Source organism: Stylophora pistillata, chromosome 10, assembly GCF_964205215.1.
Source record: "Stylophora pistillata chromosome 10, jaStyPist1.2, whole genome shotgun sequence".
Classification (NCBI taxonomy): Eukaryota; Metazoa; Cnidaria; class Anthozoa; order Scleractinia; family Pocilloporidae; genus Stylophora; species Stylophora pistillata.
This window is the reverse complement of record NC_142528.1, coordinates 5,487,188-5,502,151: the sequence shown is the minus strand read 5'-3', so window position 1 is coordinate 5,502,151 and position 14,964 is coordinate 5,487,188. Positions and strand designations below refer to the sequence as shown.

The window sequence follows — 14,964 nt, the reverse complement described above, 5'->3', positions numbered from 1 at the left end:
GCCATATTCGCTAATACATTCTTCGAACGACCGCAATAAAGCATCAACAAGACTAAAACACTAAATCGCGAGTGCACCGAGCAAACATTACACGGAATCAGTCCTGAGTGCATCGCGCACCATTCAAGATGGCAGCCGCGGGAATTCGAAATAGCTGCAAGACCCCTCTTTGGAAACGATAAAAAAAATCGGATCGCTTGGCAAGGCAATTTTTTTTATGCAAGATCTTTGGAGAAGTACACTTGGAACATTTTGAGCGCTATTTGTTAAAAAGAGTGAAGGTTCCCTTAAAAGAGGAAGACCCTTAAAAGAGGAAAACACTTTTAGTATGTTATATTTCCAAGCACATCAACAACACGGCACATCGGTTAGAAACATGATCATATGAAAAATCTTAACATGCTTAAGGAAAATACGAACAATCCGCTTGTTTTCGCGGCTTCTTGCTGAGCTTTAGTAAATATCAATAAAAAAAAAAGTTGACGGGTGGCCAATAAATCATAAAGAGAACTTCTACGAGGATAACGAAAAGATAGAGCTTCCTGGAGAAAATGTAATTCCTTTGCCGAAAGTCAATAACACTTTCCGAAGTCTAGCTTCGTAAATTTGCTGCTTCACCAATTGTACTCCAAGGATTTAAAAAGCTTTCGATCACATTCCCATAGAAAATCACAATTGTCGAGGTTCAACTTCTCAGCTTGGAACTTTTCTCTTTCTTGAATTTGTTGCATTTTTTTCTCAAAACTTAAGCAAACAACCGTGCCCTCAGATGTAAAACTTAAACCAACTATAACAAGATAATTCTCATTTTCCTGTATCTGAGGCCGGTCACATGTATTTCCTTGGAAATCAAATTGGCCTCCTCCAGTATTTACCGTTATGAATGTTTGGATTGGCTGTTTTAGTTTGGTTTTGGTTCTTCAATCGAAAAGCAATCTAAAACAGGAGTTTTCAAACGAACGACTACATTTCAACAAAGGTGTCGAAGTACTGGTTTAGTTTCGTACAACAGTATGACGTCATCAACTAATGGAACTCCTTCCTATGATACATTTCTGGAGCGTAGAATGACGTCACCACCACTCGGTTAGCAAACTTGCGGCCGGCCAGGGCTTGAGCAGCGCTCTTGGAGTCATCCGGTCCACCGAATTCCACGAATATCTGCAAGAGATTAAACTTAGTCAGTCTTAACTGAAGCGGGCAGTTACTTAAGGCCACTTTTGGTCCTTCTGGTTAACCCTTTCACACCCAGGATGTGACCAAATGTGGATTGGATTTCCATTTCTTTTCAAGCAGACGGGTGCGATGAGAGGTGAACAAAATATCAAATAGTAGGACATATTCGATCTTCTACACAAGTGATATCTAAATTCAAAAGAAATGAGATTTGACATTTGGAAGGTAAACGCGATCGTTTACACACCGTTTTCATCTTACCCTCCATACTTCTCAAGCTAAGCTCAGTGTAAAGTAACTTAACTGAGGAAAAGATCGTCCACTTTCACACGTATTAAGGAGAGAGAAAAACAGCCACGGACCATTACGGACAACACGACAAAAAGTAATTTGATAACAGGAAGAGGGTAACGTAGACCATCTTGGGTTGTGACCATTACAGATAAACAGACGTGTCAAAGACGTGGGTCATGCTACAGGTAATTACCTTCCCGCAGCCAGGTGGCTCAAAACCTTCCACAGGTCTTGGTATTTCAAGGCTGACAACTGTGCCATACTTAGAACACTCTGCGCGAACATCTTCGTAAATTTCTGTACGATAAAACAAGAGAGAGAGAGAGAGAGAGAGAGAGAGAGAGACCATTTTACAATTTCTGCTATAAACAAGACTTTCATCGGTAAGCACTATGAAATTTGGATATGCAAACAATCTGTAATCAGAGTGGCCAGGTATTGTATTTTTCATTCTTTTTTTTTTTTTAGCTATACCGAGCTTTTTACAACAGAAAACAAATACACTGGAGTCTGAAATTCAACATGGGAAGTCTCCTTGCTATCACAGTCGATATTCTCTGATGGAAATTAATTACCAAGTTGAAACATTTACCCACTGGACCACCTCATTGGTACAGCATCGACGCACCGGATCCGAACCTCTAACATTCGATTCTTCAAGGGTGCTCAGACCTTTTTTCCGCGCACGTGACCACATGGAAATATATACATGTACATCTTATTATTCAAACTAGATCATTGGATATTCCAATTCAAGACTTTTTATTGGCTTAACCATTACGGTATATCAGCCAATATACCATAATCTACAAATATGGTAAACGTACGTGTCATTTTAAAATTAAAAGGTAGCTAAAAATTTAATAAAATTTAATAATTTAATTTAACGTTTTTAATAAAACAATTATTCCACTCGCGCTTGTTGGATATGAGATGATTACAGCCAACTCGGCGCTACGCGCCTCGTTGGCTATCTATCATCTCATGTCCAACGCGCGCTCGTGGAATAATTGTCAATTAGACGTTTTGTTGTGTAGTACCGCTGAGTATTTTAACGAGTTGTGACGTATTTTGACGTGCCACTTGAGCGAGTCAAAATAAAAACAACAAGTAAAAATACTAAGCGATAGTACACAACAAAACGTCTACTAGGAGATTTATTATCCAACACGCCAAATTGTTACTTCAGTGAGGGCGAATTTCGCGGACATTTCTGGAGCACAAATATCGCGTGATATTTGTACTCGTTTCGCGCGTTATTTGTACACACGAAGCAAAGTTGGATAATAAATTTCACTATCCCTTGTTATAGTTCACCACTAAATTTTCTCCAGTTCTTATTGGTTTAAATCGATCACGTGACGCGATAGTGTTCATCCGTGGAGAGACACTATCAGCCCACAGTGCCCGCCCGCGGAAAATACCCGGATGGACAGTGCCCGTCCGCGGAAAATACCAAGATTGATAGTACTCATCCGTGAAAAGTTTTGAATAGTTTGACGGCCGCGAAGTTAGGCAGATCGGAAAAACAGTGACTTTTCAATTCTGACAGGTATAACGTATTATTTAGCCAATGTACGGCTGCAAATTATTGACATTTGTGACAGGCTGTAGGCGAGGAAGAATTTAGTGGTGAACAATAAAAATTTAGTGGTGAACAATAAAAACAATAGAGTGTTTATGTCTCGGAACTATCGGTCTGATAGTTGCCCCTTGGAAATTTGATGTTCATAAAACTAGCATATTTGCCCTCGGAGCTTCGCTTCTCGGGCAAATATTGTTTTAAGAACATCAAATTTCCGCGGGGCAACTATCAGCCGATAGCTCCTCGACAGAAATACTCTATTGTTTAAATAGTTATTCTGAGAATCTGACGTTCCATCTGTAAAACTTTGATAGCGATTTTCCTCTTTTAACTGTTTTTACCTTCATATTCCTCGTCATCCATGAGTTCTTCAATGTCCAACATATTCATTAGACACAGAACTTCTGTAGCACTGTTCTGTAGATTTGCTGACAGGTCAAGACCGGGTATCTGCATCTGGGCTGGGATCATGTTTATTGCATCAGGCTGAAGAAAGGAAAAAGGAAAAAGGAAAATAAATTACTTTGGGAAAAAATTATTTACGAGAGGTTAGAAATAAATTAAAGGACTATTTGATTCAAAGTAATTACAAGTACATTAACTCAGTTGATTAATTCATCCATCTGTCAGTCAGTTCTTTGCTCCCTCCCTCAGTACACCCTTCTCTCTCTCCCCACCCCTCCCTCCCTCCCTCAGTACACCCCCTCTCTCTCTCTCTCTCTCTCTCTCTCTCTCTCTCTCTCTCTCTCTCTCTCTCTCTCTCTCTCTCCCTACCCCTCCCTACCTCTTACTATCTCACCCTTTTGCTCATTCAGTCTCCCTTGCTAGCACGATCATCCACCATCTCACTAACTTGTTCCCTTACACACTCAGTTTCTCACTCATTCAATCAGTTGATCACTTGCTCCTCACTTAGACATTCACTAAATTACTTACTATGTAATTCACTCACCCACTCACTAAATTAATAAATCAATCCATCAATCAAGGCACCAGTCAATCAAGGCACCAGTCAATCAATCAAACAATCAATCAACTGATCAACAAACTAACAAACAAATAAACAAGACATACCCTGTTGAGAGAAAATACTGCCATTTGACATTTAACCCCTGGGTAATTTTCAAATTTAAAACTACTGTGCTTACATTATTCATGTTGGTCTTGGCTCCTACACTTGCTCTCTGAACAATTAACTTTTTCTCTCCAAGCTGCATACCATTCAGTCCAGTGATTGCCTGAATTGAAACAAAAAGTTCAGAATTTTAAACTTAAAACAAAATATTAATGACCCAACTAATTTTGGCACTTCCATGAAATCACAACAGTAACCAAAGCAATAGTAAAACTACATGACACTTACCACATCTGTAATGGTTAGATCCACATATTCACAGAAAGCATATCCCTTTGAGAGGCCAGTCGCACTGTCTTTCACAAGATTAAAGGCTTTGAGCTCACCAAAGGATGCCAACAGCTCCTTGACCTGCAGATAGAAGGGAGATGGACACGAATTTGGTTAAAAAATAGATAACAATGTTTTGTTAAACCACACAGTAGTGGACATCAAGGCAGTCCAACCGGTAGAAGCCAAAACTGTGTATTCATTATGAATTTTTGGGGTGCATCACTTTTGATCCTTGCACTGTCTGGTCAGACTACCTTGGATCAAGCCAACCTTTATGACATCATGCACACCCCAACAAAACACCATACTTTAAGCTTTTGATTGGAAACTAAAATCAAGACTTTGCAAGAAGCACCATGCTGAAATTGAGGTGTGACACGATGAAAAAGACAGCAAAACAAAGTTGAAAATGGCTTTAAATTGACAGGGAAGCTTTGGCATTAAAATTTTGGGTGCTGCATTAGTTTTACATGTATGCAACATGAGTGCTCCAAAAGCACTACACAGCGCACTTCCTTAGCACTTCAATGTGACTATGAACTCAGCCTGGAGCAATGAGATAAAAAGCACATCAAATATAAGTCACATCAGAACTGAACTGTTCTAGAGAAAATGGATAAAATCAAGCCGTTCTAAAATGGATGCACTCTGAAACAATGACAAACCCTTCAAACTCAAAGCCACTTTCAGGTAGACAGTCTTAAGACACCTCGGTCAGCTTTTTCCGTCACCAAATTTTAACATTTAAAGAAAACATTCAGTCAATTTTTTATGTGCTTTACAATTTACAGCTGTAGGTGTCTCATTTCTGCCTACGTCATTTTAAAGACACATCCGTTGTGCATACTATACATCACTCGCCATCAATCCCTCCTTCCACACAATAGATGCAGAAGAACTTGCCTTTAGCCAGATTTGATGACCAATTTAGGCCCCCCTAAGCTAGGGATCAAATGAGGGGGAAATAAAAGCGAAAAATGTCAGTGTCTCTTCAATCACAACTGATTTAAATTCAAAAACAACCTCCTCCCAGGGAAACAAAGTGAAAGCTACACCAGGGGGCTGACTGACTGAAAAACTAAAGCTCTTCCAATTTCTGACATTGATCACACGACATTGATCACACGAAGACATGTAGCGCATCACCAGTAGCCACAGTTCAATTTTGTGACTCACAAGCAACTGGAGTGAGCCACAGCAATAAAGGACACCTTTGAACCTTGAATTCCTGCAACATGCAGGCCCACAACAAGTGCTGTCTACTATGAAAGTGCTATACATATATTTTCAGGATCTACAGTGTACATGTAGGTTGTTGTTAGAACCCAGGCTAATTTGTGTTACAAGACATGACTTGGGTTCTACCACAACATGAACAAAGATCTTGAGATGACAAACAATAGCATAGGGAGACAAAATGCCCCTTTATCCCATTTTTCAACTCTTATTTTCAACTCTCTTGTAACCTAAAAGCATTGTTTTGATCAGTCATTATTCATATACATTTCCAGATCTGCTCCTAAATTTATTCCGCTGCAAATTAAACAGACTGGTGATTTATAATGTCTACTCTGAGTGAAAAACTATTCATGTGGCACATGCCAGTATTCCGGTCTAAATGAAAACAGCATCTAAAAAAAGAAATTGCTGAAAAAGAAGTGTGTTGCAAGTGAAGTCTTTAGTAAGCCGAAGATGGTTCACAATTGCTGATCTAAAGAAAATAGAAAGGCTGAAACACAATTGCTGAAAAAAACAAAAGTAGAATTTTGGCATTAGTTTGTTGCTATGATATTCCTGCCAACAGGAGAAATTTTCTTGTCTTTAGAAGTTAATTTGTTTCCTTTTTTGCAGCTGCCAAATATTCTGGAAAAGTTCTGTTTCTTTGCAGAGTTCAACATTCTAAGGGCAGATGGCTGACACATTTAACTCAATACAGTGTAGCATCAAAAGCATCAAGATGCCATTGCAGCATGGTTAAAATTTGTCAAATGGTCCCTATCAAATTTATTGGCACTCGAGCTGATTTTCACTGACCAAGATTTTTAAAAGATTTTGCGACTTGTATCTGTTATATTGCACATGATTTCAACAATTTTGTCAACACACTTCCAATCCCTTGCCACCTGGTCCCCATGCATCCTACACATCTTACCTGATCTTCATTAAGGTAGTTTGGCAAACCTCCGATGAAAATCTTGTGAGGGGAGTCAGGCACGACAGTTGAAACAACACCTGGCACATGAATTGTGGCTGTTTCTGTGGAATAAGAAATTGACAGTCAGCATCTAGGCATGCTGTACTAACATGTACTTGTAAAAACAAAGAGTACTAAGCAAGAGTTTTATAAAAGTAGGACCGAAAGATGAACATTGTAAATTGATAATCAGAAACAGTTACATTGTAGACATATGTATGCCAATGAAAAAATTCCACCACAACAAGGGATTTATCTTAAATACAACAGCAAAGTACATTTCTAATTTCATTCGAAGCTCTTTGCATGTATGATATAAATGGCTAGCTACACAAAACTACCAAAAGCGAGGTTTACACTGGGTATGTACATGTAAATGTATACAATGTAAACACAGATTAGCTGTTATAGCTTGAGTCAGTAATACTACTCTTCCCCAACTTTTGACCCTTTACTCCCTGACATCAGTATGCATATTCTCCATACTGTTCTCTATACATTTCCTAACTTGCAGACAAGGAGAATTTGTTTAATGATCGAGAACTGCTTTAGTTGGTGATCATTTCCTTTTTTCTCCTGACCTTAATGTTTGATTCAGGGGTGATATTGTATGGAGAAATTAAATGTCAGTCACTCTTAGGGTTTGAAGGTTTAAACCACTCTTGACCTTCCTCGTTTGTTGTGTCTGCATTGTAAGTTTAGGTGCTTGATATGTAAAACAAGTCTGATAAGATTTACACTACACATTTCATCAATGTTTGAACTGTCTGACACACAGTAACAGGCATAAAAAATAGAAATATAAACAAATGCCCACCATACCTGACATTCCTGGAATAGGCTGGTAATCCTTAGGTCTTCTAATTTTTAAAGACTGACCCTAAAATACAACAAATAAAGAAAATGTCGAAGGTTCTTGGAGAACTACACGACTGTAGTGATTCTATATACAACAATATGACAAGACAGTCTTTAAAATAATTTTGACAATGTCTGTCTTTCTTTTGGAGTTAAATTTTAATAATGCCAGTTGTTATTAAGCTGCACCAAAACATTGAATGATTGAGTATCACTAAAGGAAGAGTTATCAATGCTGTGATTGTTTTTGCAGAGCTTGTGCAAGTCTCTGTACTAAAAAGTAAACAGTAGTTCTATTCTAGAAACAATTTCCACTCTTTCTACTTCAATTCATCAAGATTAGATTTGCTAAGACCAAACTACAACACTTGCTGAACTATACAAGTACCTCCAAGATAATTCCATCAAAAGCCATAGCTTGAGTGGTCTCTTCAACTGAACGAAGCTGGTAAGTGTGAGAAAACAGAATACGAGAACATGTGAATACTGTACCACAAAACATACTGTGTATATAAACAAGGGCATTCTACAATCTACAAAAGCAACAAGACAAACCACCAACCACCACCAAAAACAAAGACAGGATTGGCAAAGAGATTTCCAGAATATGTAACAGGAATTGATTAAAGATAACCAGCAATGGAAACATTTCCTCCTGCTTTGTCCCATTTGTCATAAAACTGAAAGAAAACTACCTGGAGGCAAACTTAATAAGCCGCTGATTTTTGTAGTTGCTACAACATTTATAAATCCCAGTAAACGAAAAAATTACATGCAACAAACAAGAACATGGCAGTGTACCTCAATAAAGGCAAAATTTTGTTCCAAGTTGATCTGTGCAGCAATGACAGGGTTTCCTGGTGCTGTGTTTAACTTGGCTTCTTGCATTTTGGCATTAAAGAATTCTATCATCAGGTTCTAGGTTTTAAATAGGAGGTTTAGTGTATTAGAAGGATTGGAGATATAAATTAAAACTTGGTCAATACAACTGTTAATTTAATTCTCAGCTTTTCAAATGGAAAATATCATCAGAGGACAGGGTTAAATGTATCTGGAGAAATTGGTTATTGCACTGTACAAATACAGTATGCAGCCAATCCCAGTACACCTTTGGAATTGTCACAAAGTAGCAAAAAAAGATAAATATAAAAATGAAAATAACCATAAAAACATTGAAAAACCTAAAAAGAGAAAAGAAAAGAAAGAAAGCTATCTCTGCTCCATGAGAATGATATTGCAACCATCTGAGCTCTGCACATGATTTGTACTCATAAACTTTCGACAGAGTTACAGGTAAGTATCAAGTTCATTCTGGTATTATTTTCTAAATATATATTTTTTGTTCTCCATCATAAAAACAAGATACAATAAAAAAAATTGCATACAACAATAACACCTGAAAAAACTTACTACAGTAGATAGATCATACCTCTGTTATACCAAAAGGAATGTTTCCAACATACAATCTTCGAGCCTGCCTTGTCATCTGACTTCCCTGTGGTAAACTGCTGACAGTGCCGCCAGGGACTGGACCACCTGCATTGACTGGTATCTGGCCAGCAGCTTTTTTGATTAAAAATATTGACAACAACATTTCAAGGATGAAGTAGACAAGTATTATACATTAGAAAAAAATTCCTCAGAAATTGGTAAAAAATAAACTCCATGCGTTCAATTTAAGTTGCACTTTACATGTACCTCTCATAGCCTTGTACTGAGCTGGTGTCAAATGCTCATATCCAATTGGGGGCCTGTCCCATAAGCTTTCCCTTTACAAGAAAATATATCATACATTACCGTCAGGAGAAAAATAAATGAGTAAATAAAAAACTATACAGCATTGGATATTAATGACAATCAATTGGCAACTTTTCTGACAACAGCGACATGCAGTACAACACTAGGAAAATTGACTCTTTGTATTTTACCTCTTTCTCCTCCTCCTTGGTGGTGAGGGGGACCTGGAATAGGAATTAAAAATAAGTCAGTTCTGTTACTGTCAAACAAACATGCAAATGTACCCTAGGTGTATATATACATCATCCTATGTGCAAAGTAGAACTTTTGTAAAGTCTTACATAGCAGTGAGTTCAAGCTTTTTATAAAAATTCAAAAGGAAAATGCTTTTTCTCCTGTAGAAAAGTAGGAATCAGATTATTTAGATCCCACAGGTGTTCGGTTGTGGATATCTAATATAAGCATATCCTTTGATAAAGAGTATTTGCCATCACCTGTTCCCCCCTCGGTATCTGTCCCTTCCACCACCAAAGTTTCTTCGGTCCCTGTTAGGACTTCTTGATCTTGATCTGGATCTTCTACGTCGATCTCTGCCTCTATCACCTCTGTCTCTTGAGCGGTCACCTAAAAAATATTAAAAATATAAAATGTATAATTAAAATAGAGTAGTAGTAGTAGTAGTAGTTCTTTAATTAATGTGGCACTACATTTAGCTACAAGCCACTTTCTAGGAAGCCCACAACAAAATATTCAATAAAAAATTACAACCTACATTAAGAATTATGTACATTAAGTAAAATATTATTAGAAGAAAGGATATCGCAAATTTAATTATATATTTGTATACATGTGTAGTAAAACAGAGATAAAAAAACTAAAAACTTAAAATTTTAGGCGATGGATATCGTGAAGAAATGTTCTTGTGCCAGCCTTTGTGCAGATAGCATCTGGTAGAACGTTCTGAGTCTTAGCAGCAAAATAACGAAATGACTTAAGACCATGCTTGGTACTGTTAACCTTAGGTAAGGAAAGCATGTTAGTGCCTCTTAAATTGTAATCAGTCCTCCTTGGTTTAACTAAGTCAGAAATAGGTCTGGGAGCCTTATATAGAAAGCAGTTATTGACCGTTAGCAACATGTCTTGAATCCTACGACTCTTCAATGTCGTATGCAAGAAGATATAGTCGAGCAAGTCTTCATATGAAATACCCTTATCTTTATATACATATCTAAGTACATGTTGATTTACCCTTTCCATGTTCTTTGTGAAAGAAAAGAGTGAAAATCATGAGTTCCATGGTTCACATAGTTACATAAATAGATATACTTTATTTATGCTTGAAATTTACAGAGTAGCTGTAGAGCTAATATCTTCGAGAAAATAAGCTATAAAATAAAATATTATGCTATATTACAATTCCAATATTATTTATAAACTATGTACAACATTATGCATGCAGAGGGAAATATAACTTGTAGATCTACTATGGAAAAGCTTCATATCTGAGGATCTCCAGCTTGAATTTTAGAAAATTTAATGTTTTATAATTTCAGGGAGAGAGTTCCATATTTTGCTAGCTAAGTATGAAAAAGAGTGCAGACCCTCAGTCGTTGTTTTTGGTTGGGAAGGGCCAGGATCATCCTCAGAGACCCAGGGGCTGTGACTAGATTTCAAGTAAGGGCAGAAGAGCCCCCAGGGACATTGTCTTACAAGACTAGTTCCAAATGGTTGCAGTTGTTCTGGCATCTGATTGGTGCCAGAAAATCTTTGTGTTTTTCTGCCCAATCAGAGTGAAGTGTGCTTTGGAGTCCTTTCATGTGTTTTAATATGGACATACACAAGAAGCTCTGTTGCTCACCATGTTTGTTTGGTCTGTGCAACAAAGCTTTGCTTGAGGTGAAAAGTTTTAGTCTCAGCACACACTGTAAGAGAAATCAATCAGATTGTCCATGAAAATCTTACCGGAAATTATACTGAATACTTTCGCAGGTATCACAAGAGAGCATGTTTAAAAGTTTGTGAGGTTGGTATAAAACATAATAGCTGCAGGCATTAATAATATGTCGCTTTAAACCGTTTAAATCTCTCTACATTTTTTGTATAATTTGCGGTCACTGAAACTTTGTCAATCCTGTGAAGTTATTTTGTCGCACGGGCCATGCAGGTATGTCCAGCAACTGTGCTTAAGCAGCCAAAATCTAATCTAATCTTCCCTTAAAAAAAAAAGAAAAGCCGACCGTGGAAACTTTTGTTTATTACATGTGGGTGGATGACCCTGTACTAAGCTGACATTTACAATAAAGCAAACCCACCCTTTCCATCCAATATTTCTTAGTCTTTGGTTTTGTTTTCCCAATGAAAGCAGCATCGATTCCCAATGATCAAAGTTATTTAACTTGGTTTAAAGTGACACATAAACGTCTGCAACCATCGTGTTTTATACGAACCTCGCAAACTTTTAAACAAGTTCCCTTGTGACCTGCAAAAGTATTCAGTTTAATTTCCGGTGAGATTTTTGAGGACAATCTGATCGATTTCTCTTACAGTGTGTGCTGAGATTGAAACTTTTCACCTTGAGCAAAGCTCCGTCGATCATACGGCCCAAACAAAGATGGCAAGTAACTAAGCTTCCCGTGTTAAAACACAGGAAAGGACTCTAAAGCACACTTCACTCTGATTGGGCAGAAAAACACAGATTTTCTGGCACCAATCAGATGTCAGAACGACTGTGACCATTTGGAACTAGTCTTGTAAGACAATGTCCCCAAGGGCTCTTCTGCCCTAACTTGAAATCGACTCACAGCCCCTGGGTCTCCGAGGATGGGCCAGGATATGATTTTGGCGCAAATTGTAGGATGAAGACCATACGGTGAACACATCTTTTAAATAACCTGGATAATTCATAAAAAACACTCTTATACAACGTGATCATGAAGTTCTGGAGGGTTCTAATGAATAGAGATTTTAAGTTAACTTTGCTTAGTAAAGTGTTATACGGAGAGCTGTAGTCCAGTAGTACAGACCTTAGAATGTGCTTAGTTAGATTATCTACTCTGTCAGCACTGCACGTACCACAGAAATGCCAAACTGAAGAACAGAGGTACAAATGAGAAAAAATAAAATCTTTATAAAGCTTCAATAGCATCTCATTATTAACAAGTTTCCAAAATCTAAGCATTACTTTTAATTGATAATTTATTTTCTTACAGATGACTAATAAGTGATTATCAAAAGAAAGCCTATTATTTATTGTCATCCCAAATAATTATTTCTATCGAGTTATTTACTGGGAGACAAAAATTGTGCTCAGTTTTTCCCAGGATTAGAGCTTGGTGCTTATTCTTGATACTCATTCGGAAAGTAGAGAATTACAACACTTTTTGGTCGGTACAGGGTTCTCAAAAAGATTTTGAGTAACCAGACTTTTATACAGAGTAGGTGGTACTACACAGTTTTATTTCCATCCATTTCATGTTTCCAGCAGAAAATTGAGCAAAAAGAATTAAAAATAGGCCTGTGCATTTTTCATAAGAGACAATGAAAGCCCTAGTTGCTTTGCTGGTTGTTTGCAAGATGTGTTAGTCCTCATGTATTTCATTTCCTTGATCATAGGGGTGAGTCTGATATACATAATGGCAATCAAAATCTAGCAGCCAATTCTTCAAGAGTTCAAGATGTCAACATGGTGATGAAAGCAGGAATGCAAGGTACACAATAGCCTTAAAATGCAACACTTATATTTCATTATTAGCACTTTTCTTTGTCACCACTGCTTGGCTATGAAGCAGTATTTCTTACTGAGGCATTATATGGAGTACAGCACATTAGTACACCAAAACAATATTCTTTCCCCTACTGAATATGTTTGATTATGTATGTATGTATGTACCTACCTATGTATGTATGTATGTATGTTGATACTGTGGGAGGAAAAAGACAAATAAACTACAAGTTTATCCATACAAGCCTGTTTCATGGTTGCCCACTCATCAGGGGATTATGTATGTATGTAGGTATGATTCCTTAAGCTCTGATGTGTGCATTATCGAAAGAGCTGGATTTCTAGATGTATTGGAGATAAAAATGCTTCTCCGAATTTCTGACCTATCTACAGTTGCATGCCCCCTCTGTGTGTTGCTTAAGCTAAAGTTGTCTTGAAATCATGAACTCATCGTCTTATCATTGTGAACGAAGAAACACAGAGTAAAATAATTTAACAGTTTCAATCTATAACGTAACTTGGCTAGACTGAAAAATAAAACAAATACAAGAGTAAAGAAGAGGTTAAGGTAATCAGATAATCTGATAACTCGACTGACTAATGATTAACTAAATGAAAGCAACTGCATACACATGACGCTTAAAATGAACATAATATATTGTAGGCAAGACAGAAGATCGATCACCGAAGACTTGTTACCGTAACAAGACTCTAGATCTTCCAAAAGCTTCCTTTATCAGGTTAGCCTTAGCCATTCAAACGTGCCGAACTTCCCCCGTGACTTTATCAAAAGTTTATGGAAATATGATCGAGACTATAAATAAAACTGAAAGGTCTGCCTAGATTATGCAGTTCTTCAAAACCTGATCGCTTACCGTAATCTTCTCGGCCATCGCGGTCGTTGTCGTATTCCTTCCGAAATCCACTTATTTTAGCACCGATATCTTCATCCAAATTGAACCCAGCCCCGTCTACTGCTGCCATATTCGTCTGAAAGCTTAAGTACTTTCTCGGTAAAGGCTAAACAAGCATGGACGACAGTTTCTTCACGTAGTGAGGAACTATGAAAACGAGGCTACGTAATTTAATGGAAGAGAGAAACTGGGAACAATTTACCAAATAACATCTGGACTCCGTGGAATGAGAAAGGAGAGAGAAGCATAAAACTTTTATCTAAGTTTGTCAGGAAGACATAAATATTTTTCGAAACGGAAAACATGAAACTACTTCTCAAAACCACAGTAAAGAGACTAAATGAGGAAATGAAATTATTCGATCGCTTATAGAGACATAGCATAAAATCAAATCAAGAGAAAATGGACAATTTAACAAATTGACGTTAATTTTCCATCGTCTATAACCTTAATGATCATAGAAATAACGTCAACAATGTTCAAAACTAGTAATCAGTAAATAGCGAGTGGGGAAAATCTAATATTCTTTTGTTAGTTCGACAAATGCGACGCCTTTGGAAGGAATTAATTTGCATAAAATGTTATTCGTTAAATATCTTAATGCTCTTGTGCACATGGCCAACCAACGGCCTTCTTTCTGTACACATTGAAATCCCATACCCTCTGGAGTTAATTTTTAAAACCTCTCGTGAACTTAGTTTTGCTCGATTTATAGAATCTCAGCTGTGTTTTAATGGTCTAATCATTCCTTTTTTGAAAATTATTTTTAATTAATTTTCTGTGCCGTTTATACGTTATCGAATGCGAGGGCTGTTTTCATCAGACAACATCCCTTTAATCTTGAGTCGCACCGGTTAGGTCAAGCTGTGGTCAGCCTTTCAGTACGACTGTTTTAATAAATACAAGAAATATGTACGCGGTTAAAAACAAAGGAAAAATACTGAATTTACCTCCTTGGAGGAGTAGCTTGATTCTAATGCCAAGATTCTAATGACTTCATTTCCTGATGTGTTCATTTCATACTGTAAACGTGGTCATGCAGCTTTCACGAAACATTTCCTTTACTTTAAAAAATCC

At 37.3% G+C, this 14,964-nt stretch overlaps 1 protein-coding gene across 1 annotated transcript; it reads right to left on the bottom strand.

Annotated features, from left to right (window-relative positions):
* Positions 1-318: 318 nt before the first annotated feature.
* On the bottom strand, positions 319-14,040 carry LOC111343293 (splicing factor U2AF 50 kDa subunit). The gene is made up of 14 exons (XM_022950445.2): positions 13,849-14,040; positions 9,747-9,876; positions 9,444-9,476; positions 9,214-9,284; positions 8,945-9,078; positions 8,317-8,433; positions 7,904-7,960; positions 7,480-7,537; positions 6,616-6,719; positions 4,419-4,541; positions 4,204-4,293; positions 3,397-3,541; positions 1,664-1,767; positions 319-1,161 (listed from the first exon to the last, which is right to left on the bottom strand). The coding sequence occupies exons 1-14, from the start codon at positions 13,955-13,957 to the stop codon at positions 1,027-1,029; spliced, it is 1,410 nt and encodes a 469-aa protein (XP_022806180.2). The 5' UTR covers positions 13,958-14,040; the 3' UTR covers positions 319-1,026.
* Positions 14,041-14,964: the final 924 nt, after the last annotated feature.

Coding starts and splice junctions, on each gene's coding strand:
- LOC111343293 (XM_022950445.2), bottom strand. CDS start 13,957: ATGGCAGCAGTAGACGGGGCTGGGTTCAATTTGGATGAAGATATCGGT. Junction 7,961..8,316: donor AAAATTTTGCCTTTATTGAG/GTACACTGCCAT, acceptor CACACTTACCAG/CTTCGTTCAGTTGAAGAGAC. Junction 4,542..6,615: donor ACTACCTTAATGAAGATCAG/GTAAGATGTGTA, acceptor TTCTATCTGCAG/GTCAAGGAGCTGTTGGCATC.